Source organism: Bubalus bubalis, chromosome 3, assembly GCF_019923935.1.
Source record: "Bubalus bubalis isolate 160015118507 breed Murrah chromosome 3, NDDB_SH_1, whole genome shotgun sequence".
Lineage (NCBI taxonomy): Eukaryota > Metazoa > Chordata > Mammalia > Artiodactyla > Bovidae > Bubalus > Bubalus bubalis.
In genome coordinates, this window is record NC_059159.1 from 115,394,784 (window position 1) to 115,415,227 (window position 20,444).

A 20,444-nucleotide genomic window follows, 5' to 3' on the forward strand; every position below is an offset into this window, starting at 1 on the left:
ATATTTTAATAAAGATCTTAGTGAAGCAGTCTAAGGCTAGAAATGACTTGGAAATCATCAAATTACAGATAGTATTTGAAGCTGTGGGAATATATGAGGTAACGTAGCAGAGGTCCTAGAAGAATGGAGATGTTGAAGATGAAGTGGCAAATGAGTCAGTAACTTAGACATAAATCAGTTGATATTACTTTACAAATCTCAGTGTCAGACTTTATTTTGGGGGGCTTGAAAATCACTGCAGATGGTGACTGCAGCCATGAAATTAAAAGACGCTTACTCCTTGGAAGGAAAGTTATGACCAACCTAGGTAGCATATTAAAAAGTAGAGATATTACTTTGTCAACAAAGGTCCATCTAGTCAAGGCTGTGGTATGTGTGTATGTCTGTATACTCTTGATCTGGATGCATTAGACTGATTTCCTGAAGACTCAATTTTAACCTGTCCCTGACTCTGAAGTTGAGATCCAGGAGAAGTTAAATATGTGATATCCTGCAACAGCTGCTACTTGGGGTGTCTTGATAGGAGACGACTCAATTTCATTCTAGTGAATCTGCCCCCCGAGAAGGGAGCTGAGCATTTGTAGATGGTCTACAATACCATATGTGTATATAACATCTAGAATAATATTTGACTTAATCTCTATGTACTATGACCCAGTCAAGTTGACATAAAATTAACTGTCACAGCTTTCAAGACAGGTCTTATGCTAGTGGTTTAATGTTGAATTCGCAAAGCATAGAGTTTTGAGTTAGTGTGTTGCTTTAAGTGTACTTAAGCATGATACTTAATCATTTAAGTCTCATCTTCTTATAATATCAAGATTATACTCTTTGTACCTAGAACTTTTGTGAGGTTCAGGTAAAATAATTCATGTAAAACATATTGTAAAATATTTTCAATTTTATAAATGTATTTTTAAAAATTTTAATTGCAGGATAATTGCTTTACAGTATTGTATTAGTCTCTGCCATACATCAACATGAATCAGCCATAGGTATACATCTGTCCCCTCCTCTTGGACTTCCCTCTAGTTGTCACAGAGCATCTAATCTGAGCTCCCTGCATCATACAGCAGATTTCCACCGGCTGTTTTACATCTGGTAATTCTTATGTTTCGATGCTACTCTCTCAGTTCATCACACCCTCTTCTTCCCCTACTGTGGCCACAAGTCTGTTCTGTATCTCTGCATCTCAATTGCTGCCCTCCACATAGGATCATCAGCACCATCTTTATAGATTCCATATATATGCATTAATATGTGATATTTGTTTTTCTCTTTCTGACTTACTTCACTCTGAATAACAGGCTCTAGGTTCATCCACCTAATTAGGACTAACTCAAATGTGGCTGAATAATATTCCTTTGTGTATATGTACCACAACTTCTATATCCATTTATCTTGTTGATGGACATCTAGGTTGCTTCCATGTCCTAGCTATGGTAAATAGTGCTGCAGAAAACATGGGATATATGTGTCTCTTTCAGTTATCGTTTTCTCAGGGTGTATGCCCAATAGTAGGATTGTTGGGTTATGAGATAATTGTATTCCTAGTTTTTTAAGGAGTCTCCATAGTGTTCTCCATAGTGGCTGTATCAATTTACATTCCCACCAGCAGTGCAAGAGCGTTCCCTTTTCTCCACACCCTGTCAAACATTTATTGTTTGTAGATTTTTTTGATGAGGGCCGTTCTGACCGGTGTGAGGTGATACCTCATTGTAGTTTTGACTTGCATATCTCTAATAATGAGTGGTGTTGAGCATCTTTCCATATGATTATTAGCCATTTGAATGTCTTCTACGGAGAAATGTCCGTTTAGTTCGTCTACGCATTTTTTTATTGGGTTTTTTGTTTTCCTCATGTTGACCTGTGTGAGCTGCTTGTATATTCTGGAGATTAATCCTTTGTCAGTTTTGTTTTTCAATTATTTTCTCCCATTTTGAGGGTTATCTTTTAATCTTGATTATTGTTTCCTTTACTGTACAAAAGCCTTTAAGCTTATTTAAGTCCCATTTGTTTATTTTTGTTTTATTTCCATTACTGTAGGAGGTGGGACAAAGAGAATCTTGCTGTTATGTATGCTGAAGTGTGTACTGCCTGTGTTTTCCTCTAGGAGCTTTATAGTTTCTGGGCTTATGTTTAAGTCTTTAATCCATTTTGAATTTGTTTTTGTGTATGGTGTTAGGAAGTGTTCTGAATTTATTATTTTTTATTATTCCATATTTGTCAATTGAAGGGCTTACTAAGCAAAAAAAATAGAGAGTAAGCTACATGGATACTTAAAGATAAAAGTTCATTTTAAAGGCTTAAAACTAGTAGCCTAATTGCTGCATTCATAACAAAGTTTATCATTCATAGCTTCTGGTATTGATACTGGCATTTAATTTAGTTCTGTATTTCACAGGGTACTAAAGAATACATGGTCATTTAGAAAATGAAACATTCAGTTAATAGAATTATCTAATGTGTTAAAAGTTGGTTTTGCAGGGGTTTGAAATGAAACAGTTTTCTTTGTATAAAACTTTTTCATTACATGAGGTAGTAATGTTGAAATGGTCAAATCTTATTTTTTTAACAGTTCATTCTTAGTCAAGAAGATATAACGACCATTTTTAAAACATTATATGGCAACATATGGTATGAAGGTGATAGTGCTTCACATGAAGTAGCAAAGGATCAGTCCAGCGTTACTAGTGGTGCTACTACTGCGTCACACCACGCGGCAGGTGCGTCTTACCCTTCAACTAGCCCCCTCCTCCTTTCCTTCTCTCCTTCCTTTCCTTCTCCCTAATTGTAGGTTTGGGTAAAGTAAAATTTATAAACCTTTTCTATTTAGCTAATCTTACTCAAGTAGTTCTGATTTATCTGTTCTTAGTCATTCTGTTGTTTTTTTTTCTTTGAATCAAATTTCTAATTCTTGTGACAAAATTCCTTAGTATGTGTTTTTTTCTTGTTATCCTAACTCCCCTGTAAGTTCCTATTGTTCGATTTTCAAATTTTCTCCTCATCCTTTCTCTTCTCCCTTGTTCCTAGTGAAGCATATGTTCCAGTGGAATATTTCATATTAATATTAGAAGTATCAAAATATTAGCAGTCTCAAAAGAGGATGATCACTAGTGATGGACTCCAGCAAATATTTAGAAGATACATGGATAAAATAGAGCAGAAGGAATCGTAACTCAGTAGAAGGCTGCATCCAATGTTGGATTTAATTTATTATGTAGAAACCTAACTAGGGCCTAAGTTCAATACCAGCACATAAAGAAATTGGGTTAATTAGAACTACTAGATGATTTTGCTTCACTAGAATAAATTCTCCTCATTCTGGCATTTTGGGGGAACCCCAAGTCTCCCTACCTCAAACTGAAATCATATTGCACAGCTTTTCCAGTCAGAATCTCAGTAAAGAAACAACCTTACATTTATTTATAACATTATAGAAATCATCATTCTTACTAGCTAGAATAACCAACCCAGTACTTTATAGTTAAATATTAATGGTCAGATATAAAGAAAATCATAAGAACCCAAGCATAAAAGCAGGCAGGATAAACAGAATAGTGTTTCTTGAATGAGACAAAAATAATTGAAGAAAAAAAAGAGAATGTGAACAGAAAACTAACTCTAATTCATAAAAACAGAATTCTAGGAGTATAAGAACTGAATCCTACCATCACTACCTTCTGTCTTCCTAAGATAAGAAAGAGTTCCCAGAAGAGAACTCTATAGAACTAAGTAAATATTGAAACAAATTCTTGGATATAAAGAATCTACCCAGTTTCAAGCTGGTTGAATACTCTCCATGCAAACACATTTTCGTGAAATGTCAGAACAACAGATGTAATATTGAAGAATACCAGGCTGCCTGTTAGGGCTTAGAAAAAAAAGTGACTGGAATCAGATTCATCATGAATGAAACTGGATGGGATGGGATTGATGGAGGATAAAAGACAGTGGGGTAATATTGGAAAATATATTTCTAAGGAAAATAATTTTGAAGTTAGAATTCTATATATGGTCAAACCGTCATCCAAATGTGAAAACAATTTTTAGATTTCCAGTGACTCAAAGTTGACTTTCTTTATACCCATTCAGGTACAGCTCATTTTATTGCACTTCATTTTTATTGTGTTTCTCAGACATTGCAGTTTTTACAAATTTAAGGTTTGTGGCAATCCTGAGTCAAGAAAGTCTATCTGGGTGCCATTTTTCTAACAAACTTAGTTTTTAATTAAGGTATATATATTTTAAAAACATAATGCTATTGTGTTATTATAGACTATAATATAGTATAAACATAACATTTTATATGCACTGGAAAACCAGTTTGTGTGACTTGCTTTGTTGTGGTATTCATTTTATTGTAGTAGTCTGGAACCAATCTTGCAGTCTCTGAGGTATGCTGGTAGTTTGAAAATATATTCTAGCAAAGCAAATAAGGAATCCAGGAAAAGGGAAAACATGGGATTCAAATACAGAAAGCATTAAAAAGGAATCCCCAAATTATCTGTTACTAGGCTAGAAAGTACTTAGTTTTCATTCAAAGGAATTTAGAATGCTTTAAGAAAAAAGGACAAATGTCTTAAGAAAAGTGACATAAATTCTATATAACATGTAGAATGAGGTGTTAACTATGCCACATTCAGTAATATGGGAGAGGAAGACATGTTTTCTGTTCCAAGGAAGGGAGAAATATATATACAGTACATTCTGGTGCAGAAGTGAAGTGAACTGTTTTGCATGATTTTGAGCCATTTTTAGAATGCGTGAAGAGATACTTTTTTTTTTCCCTTGAGAGATGCATGTGTTGTGTTGTAGCAATAGAGGAAGTAAAATAATAAGCTATTGGGGCTTCCATGATGCCTAGCAGGTAAAGAATCCACGTGCAATGTAGGAGATGTGGATTTGATCCCTGTGTCTGGAAGATCCCCTAGAAAAGGAAATGGCAACCCATTCCAATTATTCTTGCCTGGGAAATTCCATGGACAAAGAAAAGCCTGGCAGGCTACAATCCAGAGAGTCAGAAAGAGTCGGGCATTACTGAGTGATTGAGCACACATTAGTCTCTTCATTTAAAATACTGAGATTTTTCAGTCTCAGTACTGAGATTTTTCAGTGTAGCAGTCTTGCATAATTGTGTTGAACTTCTTCCTAAGTATGTTTTTTGATGCTACTGCAAATATTTTTAAAAGTATATTTCTCAGTTGTTACTGATACAATTGATATTTGCATAGTAACCCTATATCTTCTTATAAATGCTAAATTGATTTCTTAATTCTAGTAGTTTGTTGGAGACTTCTTAGGGTTTTCTATGTAGTCAGTAATGCTGAGAAAGTCATTTTTACTTTCTACTGTGTAGAAATTATTATGTATAAATAATTTTATGATAATAAACTCTACAGCTTACATGAAATGTACAAATTTTTTGAAAAAGTTACCAAAACTGACATAGGATGAAATAGAAATAAGATGAATAGTTCTGCATCTATTAAAAGAATTGAATTTCAGTGGTGAATTTTATTAAACATTTAAGTAAGATACCAGTGTTAAACAAACCTTTTGGAAAATAGAGGAGGAGGGAACACTTCCTTAGTCATTTTATAAAGCAAGCATTAGCCTGATACCAAAAACCCAAATAAAAAATAAAAAAGAACTTTGAGGAAAGAATATTGCACCTAATATCCCTAATGAACACAGGAATAAAAATTCTTAACAGCATAGCATACTAAATCCAGCAATAAGCATGTAGGATGTGTCATCTTGACTTAGACTTATCCTGAAATGCAGAGTTCGTTTAACCCTCAAAAATCAATTAAGGCAACACCAAATTAATAGAAAAAGGAGAAAAAATTATATCACCTGAATAGATGCAGAAAAAGCATTTAATAAGTCACCTATTTGTGATAAAAACTAGAAATATCTAAAAGGTATATTTAAAGGTGAAATGGAAAGTTTTCCACCTAAAGTAGGAACAAAGCAAGAATGTGATTACATTCCTATTCAACCAGTAATCATTGACAGAGCAATACAGCCAAGAGAAGGATTAATAGGTCTACAGAATCCATTTAAAATGTACCATGTGTATATAATACCTTGCCCCAAAATATGAAATGTAGAAAAGACTGAATTTTGGATCCTTTTGGTTAGTGGAACATTTTTAAAATGTCATCTAAAGCATCTTGTTTGGTTTTAGTTTTTTTGAAGTAAAATGTAAATACAAAACACATATGCCAGGTATGCTGGTATACATTTTACACATGCTGTTTCCCTGAATTGCCAAAACAGACCCAGGGGTTAGTTCTTTTATTCTCATTTTACAAAAATTAAACCAAGAGTTTATTAAAAGTAAACCAGGAGTTTAATTTATACTCCCAGATTATTATGTAAAGAATGCTAACCGTGGAGTTAAGTGAGTTCAACATCTGAATTTTTAAATCTTTTTCAATTTTTGGAAAAATATTGTACTATACCCATTGATTTAATAATTATGGTAAATCTACTTTAATTCCATTTTAATGAGTTCTACCGTTCCTGACCTTTTCCTTTTATCACTAACTAATTTTTCCAAGGCACAACTGTAGTGACAGCTGCTGTGGTGGAAGTACATTCACATGCTGCTCAAGTGAAGACAGCACTGAATATGAGTTTCACAACCGGTTATCTCACCATGGTGCTGTATAGTCCAGGTCCTAAACAGGTAAGTTGAAGAAGAAAAACTATATTTTTGCTGTTTGCTGTGTTTTGTTGTATCTGTTCCTTTGAGAAAAATTGTTGCACTTTTCACATTAACTATTTGCCTTTTAAAATGAGTTTTCTTACATATAGCCTTTGATATGAAAAATGATATTTTAAAGTTAATATATGCCTTTCATTATGAGCTCTTGGAGATAGAGAATGTGGTATTTCATATCGTAAAATATGTTTTAAATTTGTATTTTTGTGTAAAATTTGTATTGATTTTTTTCCTCAGACTTCCTTTACAGATATTCGTGATCCTTCTCTGAAACTTGCTGAATTTAAGTTGGAGAATATTACAAGCACTTTAAAAATGTATACAGATGACTCAATATTTTCTTCCTTCTCATTAAAAAACTGTATTTTAGATGACAAAAGGCCTCATATCAAGAAGGCAACTCCTAGGTAATAGTGTTTTAAATTTTTATTGAGCAATGGTTGGTGTATTTTACAGAACTTACTCTCAAAGTTGCATATGCATTTTCCGGGTATAATCTGAAATCTTCAAAGCTTTAACGCAGTTGATTCCATAGTTCTCAGTCAACATTTTAAATGCTCTGTTTATGTGCTGTTCTTGCTGAAGGGTTGAACAGAAAAAAAATGGTTAAATAGAAATAATCAGTGTAATTAAATTGGTGTTAAATTAATATCTATTATCTGAGTTATGAATCCATACAATTGTAATGGGTAATATATGAAAATTTGTAGAAAAAATATGCTGAGATTCAAAATTCTGATAATTTCTTAAGGATATACTTCCTATATTATGAAACAATTGTGCTCCTGAAGTCTAAATTTATTATTTCTCTTATCCTACTAAGAGAAATTACTTCAGAACGTTGGCTTGCTGTCAGTGAAAGCAATGAGAGACCTTTGAGTTTTATTGGTATGTTTGATTATGTGCAGGACACTCATAGGAATTGTGATTGTGTTTTTCAGAATGATAGGACTGACAGTTGGGTTTGACAAAAAGGACATGATGGATGTAAGGTATAGGACGATCCGAGATGGTTGGGTGGCTGATATAGTCCTTCAAGAAATGTATATTTGTGCAAGTGTGGAATTTCTGCTGACAGTTGCAAATGTCTTTCTTGAGGCCTACACTACAGGCACTGCCGTAGAAACCAGTGTTCAAACGTGGCCTGCTAAAGAAGAAGGTTAGTTATTGGTAAAATCTTCCATATCCGTTACTGAAGTGCTGTAAGAACACTTAGCTTGATTATCCTTCTAGATGATGAGGATAACAGGATCAATAAGTTAGAAATCTTTATTTTTCAGAGGTAAGAGGAAAATTTAAATGTGTTTTCTGATAAGACAGACAGTTTCTGTATTTTTCAAGTCATAAGTAAATACTGGGTTCAAAAATTATGAGACCCATGTTAAAATAAGTAATTGTACTTTTTTGAAGACAATAATTTGAAAGATTTTCTTCGAAGGAGACAATAATGAAACAATGACTCCTTTTCATAATTAAAGATAGTATTGTAACTTAAACTTGCCTTTTATTTATATGCTTATGTTTGCTTTCTGGCCAGGCCACTCAATCAGGGATTGAACTCACGCTCCCTGCAGGGAAAGTGCAGAGTCTTACCTACTGGACCGCAGAGAAGTCCCTAAAGTTCTTTTATTCTTGTTACATTTATAATTTTCTATTATCTTTTATATATTTCATTCCTTGTAGTGTAGTAGAAAGAGTGTCAAGCTAAGAGTTAGAAACTAGTTTATTTTTAGCTCTGCCATTAAATAGTAGAGATTTCCCCTCACATTTTAAAATATTCTAATGGCTATGAGTTCTTTAAATCTTATACTAGGAGACTTTCAGTAAATTCTTTTGGGATCTAAGTATTTCTATTTTGCTTTTACTTCAAATAGAGATATCATTTTCCTATAAATAATTTTTCATAATATAAGAAAGATTTATAGCTGTTTTAAGACATTATCTGTGTTTTTATTTTAGTACCTAAACAGCAATCAGAAAAGTGGGAAATGAACATCACTATTAAAAATCCTGAAATTGTGTTTGTCGCTGATATGACAAGAAATGATGCTCCTGCCTTAGTCATTACAACACAGTGTGAAATATATTGGCTAGGTGACTTTGAAAATGATACAATGACTGCTGCCATTAAAGATCTCCAAGTGAGAGCATGCCCATTTCTTCCAGTCAAGAGAAAAGGAAAAATCACTACTGTGAGTTTTCTATTTACTTGTCAGCTTAATTGTAAACTGTTTTATATTTAGCGTGTATCACTTTAGGAAAGTGGCTACATACTCTCCAACTTATTCTATAAAATACTTTTCTTTCGTCTTGGAGAGCCTAATTTAGATTATTATTGCACCAGCTTTTAAACTCTCTTTTCATTTTTTCCATTTGTTCCTCATTGTTTTGTGTATTTATGGGAACGGTCACACTGAAAAGTTGATTTTATCTAAATACTTCTCAGTATTTAGTCTCAGTGAAGACTATACTCTGATTTTGTTTCCATGCCAATTCTACACTGCTTTTAGGCGGTTAAGACTTTGTACCAATTGTTTGTTGTGTTGTTTCAGTTTTATTATTTTAATTTTTTCTCCCATCTAGACCTGTTTTTCTCAGATGTGCTACTTGCTTTTCTCCCTGTGGCTTGTTTGAACCGTCAGTCATGTGCTCTGGCATGCTTCCCATTTGTATTTTATTTTCTAGTATCCTCTTGGCCTTCCTCCTCTTCATAACTGATTAAAATTTGTTTCTTCAAAGACGTCTTTTCAAGTTTACTATCTGACTCCTAGCACTCTTATAAAACACTTATGAAACTGTACCACAACTTCTTTATCCTTTCATCTGTCAGTGGACATCTAGGTTGCTTCCATGTTCTAGGTACTGTAAACAGTGCTGCAATGAACAGTGGGATACGTGTGTTTTTTCAGTTTTGATTTCCTCAGGGTATGTACCTAGGAGTGGGATTGCTGGGTCATATGGTGATTTTATTCGTAGTTTTTTTTAAGGACTCTCCATACTGTCTTCCATAGTGGCTGTATCCATTTACATTCCCACCAACAGTGCAAGAGCATTTGTCTGTTGTAACCTTTCCTTTGTTTTTCTAATTTTGTTCACTTGATTCTTCTCTCTTTTTTTTCCTTATTGAGTCTGGCTCATGGTTTGTGAATTTTCTGTATCTTCTCAAAGAACCAGCTTTTCATTTTATTAATCTTTACTGTTATTTCTTTCATTTCTTTTTCATGTATTTCTGCTTGGACCTTTATTATTTCTTTCCTTCTACTAATTTTGGGGTTTTTTTGTTCTTCTTTTTCCAGTTTAGGTGTAAAGTTAGGTTGTCTATTTGATATTTTTCTTGTTTCTTGAGGTAGGGTTGTATTGCTATAAACGTCCCTCTTAGGACTGCTTTTGCTGCATCCTGTTAGGTTTTAGAGTTGTCATGTTTAGATTGTCATTTGTTTCTAGAAGTTTTTTGATTTCCCTTTTGACATCTTCAGTAATCTATTGGTTATTTAGAAACATGTTATTTAATCTCCATGTGTTTGTTTTTCTTACAGTTTTTTTCTTGTAATTGATATCTAGTCTCATAACGTTGTGGTCAGAGAAGATGCTTGATATGGTTTCAGTTTTCTTAAATTAACTGAGGTTTGATTTGTGACCCAAGATGTGGTCTGTCCTGGAGAATGTTCCACGTGCACTTGAGAAGAAGGTGTATTCTTCTGCATTTGGATGGAATGTCCTGAAGATATCAATGAGATCCATCTCATCTAATGTATCATTTAAGACTTGTGTTTCTTTTCAATTTTCAGTTTTGATGAAATGTCCATTGGTGGGAGTGGGGTGTTCAAATCTCCTATTATTACTGTGTTACTGTCAATTTCTCCTTTTATGCCTTTTAGTGTTTGTCTTATGTATTGAGGTGCTCCTATGTTGGGTGCATAGATATTTACAATTTTTATGTCTTCCTCTTGGATTGATCCTTTGATCAATCAATGTAGTGTCCTTATTTCTTGTAATCATCTTTATTTTAAGGTCTGTTTTGTCTGATATGAGGATTGCTACTCCAGCTTTCTTCTGCTTTCCATTTGCATGGAGTATATTTTTCCATCCTCTCACTTTCCATCTATATGTGTCTTTAGGTCTGAAGTGGGTTTCTTGTAGACAGCATATATATGTATCTTGTTTTTGTATCCATTCAGCCAATCTTCATAATTTGTTTTTTCAACTTACTGTGTTTGTGGTCTTTTCCCAGGGTAAAAGGTTGACTTCTTTCTTCCTTTTGGTTTCTGGCCTCCTATGTTTGGTGCAGTGGTTGTGTAAGCTTCCTATAGGCTGAGATTTGTGATGAGTTTTTGTTCTTTTGTTTGTTTGTTTTTCCTCTGACGGGCAAGGGTGAGTGAGGAGGTAATCCGTCCTGTCTGCTGGTGATTGGGTTTGTATTTTTTTGTTTGTTGTTTAGATGAGGCATCCTGTACAGGGTGTTACTGATGGTTGGGTGATGCCAGGTCTTATACTCAAGTGGTTTGCTTTGTGTGAGTTCTCATTATTTGGTACTCCCTAGGGTTAGTTCTCTGGTAGTCTAGGGTCTTGGAGTCAGTGTTCCCACTCCAGGCTTGATCCCTGGTCAGGAAGGAAGATTCCACAAGTGGTTTGTTATGGCATTAAGTAAGATTAAAAACAAATAACCCTGTGTACGAGACAGCAAAAGAGACACTGATGTATAGAACAGTCTTATGGACTCTGTGGGAGAGGGAGAGGGTGGGAAGATTTGGGAGAATGGCATTGAAACATGTAAAATATCATGTATGAAATGAGTTGCCAGTCCAGGTTCGATGCACGATACTGGATGCTTGGGGCTGGTGCACTGGGACGACCCAGAGGGATGGAATGGGGAGGGAGGAGGGAGGAGGGTTCAGGATGGGGAACACATGTATACCTGTGGTGGATTCATTTTGATATTTGGCAAAACTAATACAGTTATGTAAAGTTTAAAAATAAAATAAAATTAAAAAAAAAAGATAACATGTTCAAGGAAAAAAAAATTAATTTTAAAAAGGGCAATATAAGCAGTTTAACAATTTAAACAAAGAAAATTTTCAGACATGGAATAGGAGGGGCTAAGAGCAAAATAGGCCATAGTTAGTCCACAAGGAACAATCAAAGGACTTCTAGGATAGTAAGGATTATTACTTAGAGTTATTTCACTATCTGGTTATTTCAATATCTATTTATTTCACTGCCTGCTCATTAAAGATTGGTTCTAACATGATGGGCAGGGTCAGATAGAGAAGACAGTATTCCAGCTAACTTCAGGTTGGCACAATAAATGCAGCAATAAAGTTCCACTATGGTTTATCCTCATTAGTAATTCTTCCTCAATATCTTGCTAGCAAGTACAGCTTTAGTCCCTAGGAATCCCCTAACCATGGCTAGAAGAGATGGTGGGTTGAGAGAACTCAACTAGACTGCCTCACAACGGGCAGCTGACCACAGCATTGATTATCCAGGCATGGACTGTAAAATGAAGATATGTCACCTAAATGAGGCCCCTCTGCTGCCATCCACCGTTCTTGAAGGCTCCAAATGATGCCTACCTGCTCACTCACTCATCAGAGTCAACACATAGTATCTTGTTTATGGGGAGTGAAGTAGGAAAAGGGAAACAGAATAGCATGAGATAGAATTATTTTATAGTTGGAGTGGTTCAGGGCCATGCCTGTCTTTGGGGTTGACAAGTCTGGCACTGACTCTTGCAGAGATAAGGGCAGTGGGCTAATTAATAATTTATACTGAACTAAAGTTTGAAATTCCCCTAGTAGTACTCATGGCTAATTTGTTTATTGGGACTTAAATCTGGCATCATAGGATGAATAGCCTAGCTTGGCTATGTGTACAGAAGGGCATGAAAGATCCCACTAGAGACTTTTAGGGAGGCCTCTGAAAAATAAGATTTATCATATAAATCTTGGTGGTTTTATCCAGAGATGCAGGATGTCCTGTGTGAACAATAAGGACTTTGGGAAGCTGTATTTGGAAGGCTCTTGGGTCCCTGATGTTTGTCTGCATTCTATTTTTACTGTTCTACTGTATAATTTGCCTTTATTGAAAATCTTGTATGAGAAAGCTCTGTGGAGTCTCGCAAATACTTTCAATTATCTGTGTTGTAATTTTTGTAAGAATCATGAATAAAATATAGCTGTATTAAAAAAAAAAAAAAAAAAACAAACAAACAAATACCCCAAAACGAGAAACCAAAGATGAACCCCAGACAAATGGCAGTTACAAAATCAGGCAAATAATAATTTAAATGATGCAATATACATATACATCCATAAGCAAAGTCAAAACAATCCAACAAAAATAAAGTACAGTGATTGACCCGATGAACAAAGGAAATCAAAAATTATATTTACCTGTTAAGAACAAAACTAAAGCATAAACTGGAAAACAAAACTAAAGCAAGGTGCCAAGTATGCAATAAAGCAATGAAAAGAAAACTAACACATATATTGAGAGGAAAGGAAAGAAAGAATAGATATGCAAAGTTAAATACAGGTAGATGAAGAAGATTTATATACATTAAAGATTAACTGCAAGGGGAAAAGAACAGTAGGAAAGGCAAACAAAAAATAAATGTAGAGAAAAAAATAATAGGTTTAAAAAATTAAAATTATAAAAAAGAGCAAAGAAAAAAAAGAAAGACATAAAGGAAGAAGAAAGAAAAAAGGAAAATAGAACTGCAAAATCCCAACACAGAGTCAGAGGTTTATAACAATAAGAAGTGTAACTGAATATACACATATGCATTACACCCATAAGCAAAATCAAAACAGTCCAACAAAATAAAGTACAATAGATTGACCCAGTGAACAAAGGAAATCAAGAGTTATATCTACCAGTTAAGAACAAAACTAACTAAAACAGAAACTGGAAAACGAAACTAAAGGAAGATGCAAGTTGGGGAATAAAGCTATGAAAATAAAGCTAACAAATGTTTGACAGGAAAGAAAAGAAAGAATAGATATGCGAAGTTAAATATAGGTAGATGAAGATTTATATATGTTAAAGATTATCTGGAAGGGGAAAGGAACAGTATGAAAAGCAAACAAAGGTATAAATGTATAAAAAATAATAATAGGTTTAAAAAATTAAAATTAAAAAAGAAAATAAAAAGGAAAACTCCCCAGAACTGCAGAAGCCCAATGTAGAGGAAGAGATTTATAACAACAATAAAAAATGTGTCTGAGGAGAAAAAAAAAAATTCAAAAACTTAATTAGATTTCATAGTGCCAAAAAATTGACAACTACAACAGAGGGGCAAAAAAGAAAAGAAAAAAAATCCAAGGGAATCTACAGGACAAGTCAAACCATAAGAATAATAAATGTTTTTCTTGATCCACTGCTGTCAGAGTCCTTTCCCTTGCTGGAGGCCGCAGTCCACCTCACCTCCCTTTTATGCCCTCCAAAACTGCTGATCTCTGGACCTGCTGTGGGGGCAACTCAGATTCTAATCTGGTCCTACTCCTGTGTGTTCTCTCCAATGTCCACAGCTATCAGAACCAGTGTGTTTTCCTTTTGTGGGAGCTCTGAATGTCCTTTTATGTATTCTGTAGACACAGAGTCTGCCTATTGGATCGTGTGGATTTAATCTGCAGCTTGTATAACTAGTGGGAAGGTTTTGCAGTCTTCTTCCTTAGCCACACTGCCCCTGGGTTTCAATTGTGGTTTTATTTCCATCTCTGCATGTGGGTTGTTCAGTGGGGTTTGCTCCTGGGGCTGCCCTGGAGGACTTGGATTTGCCTCTGTGAGGGCCAGATGTGGGGGGTGGTGCAGCTGTTTAGGTTGCAAGAGTTCTGGCAGTACCAGGTACTCAGGGGAGTTGGCAGCTAGGGCAGCAGGAAATATAGTGCTCTAGAAGGGTATGGCAACCAGTATTGGCCAATATGCTCCGGTATTCTTGCCTGGAGAACCCCCCTGACAGAAGCCTGGCAGGCCACAGTCTACAGGTTCGCAAAGAGCTGGACCCAACTGAAGCAACCCTGTGTGCATAGATGCAAGACTTTTTTTGCCTGTAGCAGCTCTGACCCAGTGAGAGTTGAGCGTGAAGGTGGCACAGCTGCTTGGCTTGTGGGGATCTTGGGCAGCACCAAGTGTGCAGGGACATGGACTGCCTCCACCACAGGAGTTATGGCCCTATCAGTCTTTTTTCGAGCCTCTTGTAGCTGGCAATCAGAAGGCCTCTTTGGCCAGTTTTTCCCCATAGCTCCGCCCGTTCAGGCACATAGAGGGCTCCCTTGCCTGGGATCCTTCTCTGTTGTTCAGCACGTCAGGCACATAGAGGGGCCCCCTTGGCTGGGTTCCTACCCATAGATCGGCATTTCAGGCACTTAAAGGGGCACCCTGGGTGGGGTCCTACTCTGTAGTGCAGTGCATCAGGTGTTTGATGGGCCAGCCTTTTTACCGTTCAGGTGCCAGTGCTGGCGTGTGGGGAGAGAGAGGCTATGGTGATGGCTCCACCCACTATGCGTGACTCAGTAGTATCACCTTGCCTCCATGGCTTCCTGGCTTTCCTCTACAGGCATTTCCCATCACAGTCTCCTCCTTCACATCTAAATCCCTCTCTCCACAGTCAACAGCAGCCCTCACACTGGGATTGCTCCATAGTCTCTAAACTCCAGCTCCCAGCTGCTGCTCCTTCCATGGGACCTGCGTCCCTGTCCAGACTGTGTATGGCTGTGGCAAGGACTGTCTGATTCTCATTCCATTTAGGCTGCCACAGATCAGCTGGTTCACTCTGAGCCTTAAATGTTTCTCCTCTGACTCAGACAATTGCCCCGATATGGGGATCGGACCCTTGCTTCAGTTTGCCCACCTGCCAAGGGCAGGTCCAGTCCTCTGAACACTCCTGTTTTTTCCCCTAGTTCCTTTGTCCTACTGAGTTTTGGGTGGTTCTATATTCCTTTCCACTGGTCAGGTACTCCTGTCCCCTCTTACCTGGTGTTCTGCATGCACTTCTGTGTCTGAAGGTGTATTCCTGACGTATCCATGGAGAGAGATATACTCCATGTCCACCTACTCCTCCACCATTTTGTTCCTCCTCCTAGATGATAGTTTGCTTTATTGTGTCTGCATATGACTTCTTTCGATTTGGCAATATATTAAGTAAGCGTAGTCGCACAGTCGTGTCTGACTCTTTGCGACCCCATGGACTGTAGCCCACCAGGCTCCTCTGTGCATGGGATTCTCCAGGCAAGAATACTGGAGTGGGTTGCCATTTCCTTCTCCAGGGGATCTTCCCGACCCAAGGATCGAACCTGGGTCTTTCGCATCACAGGCAGATGCTTTACCCTCTGAGCCACCAGGGAAGCCCAGGCAATATATTAACTAATAGGCAAATAAGTTGTCAATTTTTGACAGACGCATACCTCACCACTATACACAATCACTAGTTTAACAGTGACAAGGACTGAAAACTCAAAGCTTAAAAACCCATTCAGAAAAAGAAAGAATAGGAAACACTTTGTAGTCATTGCTTCATAACAATTGAAATATCCTGCTGAATTGAATTGTGAAAACTTGAAACTCCAGCAATGGAGTAAATTCCTTGGATAGCCCATGTTGGAGTCTTTGATTTTTGCTCTCTTGAAAGAGCATTGTTCACATTTTCTCACGTGGCTCTGTCTCGCTCTCTCTTTTTAAACATTATCCACTGTAGACATATGTAAAGTGACTGTTGTCTTTTTCAGGATAAACACTGTTGTCACAGCTTGCTTTCTGTTGAGCTTACTACTTGGAGGTGATTTTAGCAGTTTTAATACTAAAAAACTTCTATATACCAGGTATTGGTCTCCTTGGCAATCCTTAGTTTGTTAACCATTTGGTGATTCCATATATAAGTAGCTTTAACAACCAAAGCTGTTATATTCATGGAAGGTTTTTGTTTTTATTTTTGCTGCAGAACTCTTGTTTTATTTACTAATCTGTCATTTGTCTATCCTATCTTCATCCTGACAGTAAAGACTACTTTAACAAGGGGCTCCCTTTTCTCTAGATGCTTGCCAGCATTTGTTTTTTGATTATAGTCATTGTGACAGGTGTGAGGTGATAGCTAACTGTCATTTTGATTTGCATCTCTCTACTGATTAGCAATGTTGAACATCATTTCATGTGCCTGTTGGTCATCTGCATGTCCTCTTTGGAAAAATGTCTGTTCAGTTCTGCTGCCCATCTTTAATTGGAGCGTTTGGTAAAAAAACAAAAATGATGTTGAGTTGTATGTTCAGTTCAGTTCAGTCGCTCAGTCGTGTCTGACTCTTTGCGACCCCATGAACTGCAGCACGCCAGGCCTCCCTGTCCATCACCAACTCTTAGAGACTACCCACACCCATGTCCATTGAGCCGAAGATGCCATCCAACCATCTCATCCTCTGTCATCCCCTTCTCCTCCTGCCCTCAATCTTTCCCAGCATCAGGGTCTTTTCCAATGAGTCAGCTTTTCACATCAGGTGGCCAAAGTATTGGAGTTTCAACTTCAACATCAGTCCCTCCAATGAACACCCGGGACTGATCTCCTTTAGGATGGACTGGTTGGATCTCCTTGCAGTCCAAGGAGACTGCACAGAACTTAAGGAAAAACATACCCTTGAGCAAGATGAGTTGTTTTGTTGTGTAATCATTAGCTCTGGGATTAAAGAAAGTTAGTCTTAAAGATTGTTGTCATAACAACTCAGAATTTAAGAAAAAATGTCTTATGTGACTAAGACAAAGCAATGTTAAAAAAATTTTTTTTGCCCCTTTCTCTTCCTTGAGAGCCCTGGACCCCTTTCTCCTTGTCAATCTGCATAAGAATTAACTCTCTCAAGATTTTGAACTTCATGCTATAATATTGGGAGGTGACTATCAGGGTCCTTAGGAGGTGAACATATGTTGCATTTGGAAGGAGTGTGAGTCACTGGGGGCTGCAGGACAGATTTATGCTTACTCAGAAAAGCATCTATTTCTGCTTTATTGACTGTGTCAAAGCCTTTGACTGTGTGGATCACAATAAACTGTGGAAAATTCTGAAAGAGATGAGAATACCAGACCACCTGATCTGCCTCTTGAGAAATTTGTATGCAGGTCAGGAAGCAACAGTTAGAACTGGACATGGAACAACAGACTGGTTCCAAATCAGAAAAGGAGTACATCAACACTGTGTATTGTCACCCTACTTATTTAACTTCTATGCAGAGTACATCATGAGAAACGTTGGGCTGGAAGAAGCACAAGCTGGAATCAAGATTGCCAGGAGAAATATCAGTAACCTCAGATATGCAGATGACACCACCTTTATGGCGGAAAGTGAAGAGGAACTAAAAAGCCTCTTGATGAAGGTGAAAGAGGAGAGTGAAAAAGTTGGCTTAAAGATCAACATTCAGAAAACAAAGATCATGGCATCCAGTCCCATCACTTCATGGGAAATAGATGGGGAAACAGTGGAAACAGTGTCAGACTTTATTTTTCTGGGATCCAAAATCACTGCAGATGGTGACTGCAGCCATGAAATTAAAAGATGCTTACTCCTTGGAAGGAAAGTTATGACCAACCTAGATAGCATATTCAAAGCAGAGACATTACTTTGCCAACAAAGGTTCGTCTAGTCAAGGCTATGGTTTTTCCTTTGGTCATGTATGGATGTGAGAGTTGGACTGTGAAGAAGGCTGAGCGCCAAAGAATTGATGCTTTTGAACTGTGGTGTTGGAGAAGACTCTTGAGAGTCCCTTGGACTGCAAGGAGATCCAACCAGTCCATTCTGAAGGAGATCAGCCCTGGGATTTCTTTGGAAGGAATGATGCTAAAGCTGAAACTCCAGTACTCTGGCCACCTCATGGGAAGAGTTGACTCATTGGAAAAGACTCTGATGCTGGGAGGGATTGGGGGCAGGAGGAGAAGGAGACGACAGAGGATGAGATGGTTGGATAGCATCACTGACTCGATGGACGTGAGTCTGGGTGAACTCCGGGAGTTGGTGATGGACAGGGAGGCCTGGCGTGCTGCGATTCATGGGGTCACAAAGAGTCGGACACGACTGAGCATCTGATCTGATCTGATCTGATCTGATAGTTAGAGCAGACTCAGTTAATTTACACTTATATTAAGAATTATTTAGCAAGTCTAATGTATTTATAATTTTTTCTTCTTTTGTAGTTTGTCCTATATAGGTTAACATAGTTCATTTACTTTTTTTTTTAATTTTTTAAATTTTTTATTTTTTAACTTTAAAATGTTGTATTGGTTTTGCCATATATCAAAATGAATCCGCCACAGGTATACACGTGTTCCCCATCCTGAACCCTCCTCCCTCCCCGTACCATCCCTCTGGGTCATCCCAGTGCACCAGTCCCAAGCATTCATTTATTTTTATAATGGAAAAAAATACCACAATTAAACTTTTATTTTAGTAACTCAATCTGTGGTTGAATCCACAATACAGAACCTGTGGATACAGAGGGCTGACTGTACTTGGTCTTTTTTTTTCTTGAGATAATGTTGACTTATAACATTATATAAGTTTCATGGGTACAGTATTAATTTTCTATTTCTGCATACACAACAGTATGTTCACCACCAAAAATTTAGTTTTTACCAGTAACCATACAGTTGACATCCTTGACCCCATTTGTTCCCCACACCTTCCTCTGTATAACTTCCAATCTGTTATCTGTATCTATGTGGTTGTTTGATTTGTTCATTTCTTGTTTTTTTCTTTTTTATATCACTTATGTAAGTGAAATCATGCAGTATTTGTCTTTCTCCATCTGACTCATTTCTCTTAGGTCCATCATACCCTCAAGGTCCATCCATATTGTTGCAGATAGCAAGGTTTCACCTTTTTATGCCTGAGTAGTATTCCCTTCTCATACAATCATATAGAAACATTCCACATTTGCATTATCTTTTCACCTGTTGATAGGCACTCTAGGTTGTTTTCATATCCTGACTATTGTAGACAATGCTGCAGTGAACAAAGGGGTGACATTTATCTTTTTGAATTAGTGCTTTTGTATTATTTGAATCAATACCCAAAAGTGAAATAGGTGAATCATATGATAGCTATTCTTAATTTTTTGAGAACTCTCCATACTGTTTTTCCACAGTAACTACACAAATCCCACATCTAGTGAATGAGGGTTCCCTTTCCTTCACATTCTTTCCAACTCTTATTTCTTGCCTTTTTGATAATAGCCATTACAACAGATATGAGGTGATATTTTATTTTGGTTTTGATTTGCATTTCCCTGATAAATAGTGATGTTGAACATCTTTTCATGTGCTTGTTGGCCTTCTGTCTTCTTTGGGGAAAAAAATCTATTCAACTTCTCTTGCCATTTTTTAAAATTGTGATGTTTGTTTCATTGTTGTTGAATACTGTGCCATTTTATCAATATACAAAGGACTTGAGCATTCTTGGATTTTAGTATCTGCCATGGGTGGGAGGAAGCAGGTAGGGGACAGGTGTTTGTTGTCCTGGAACCAGTCCCGAAGGGATACCAAGGGACTGCTATAAAACAAAATACAGAATACAAGTTTTGTGAATTTTTCGTATATTTAAGAAATTCTTTTTCTTTATCAGTAGTGTTGCTAATATAAGTACTTTCTGTTTATTGTAAATAATGAACAAGAGGATAAGAGGGGAGGGAGGAGGGAGGAGGGTTCAGGATGGGGAACACATGTATACCTGTGGCGGATTCAT

General features: G+C 36.8%; 1 protein-coding gene across 1 annotated transcript in view; it reads left to right on the top strand.

The window, feature by feature from the left end:
• VPS13A (vacuolar protein sorting 13 homolog A) overlaps positions 1 to 20,444 on the top strand; it is a gene marked incomplete in the record, with an annotated part of 267,525 nt that overhangs the window by 151,095 nt on the left and 95,986 nt on the right. Inside the window, 5 exon segments of the mRNA XM_045165068.1 lie at positions 2,579 to 2,726; positions 6,570 to 6,697; positions 6,971 to 7,140; positions 7,675 to 7,892; positions 8,693 to 8,925. Coding sequence (XP_045021003.1) covers positions 2,579 to 2,726; positions 6,570 to 6,697; positions 6,971 to 7,140; positions 7,675 to 7,892; positions 8,693 to 8,925 — 897 coding nt within the window.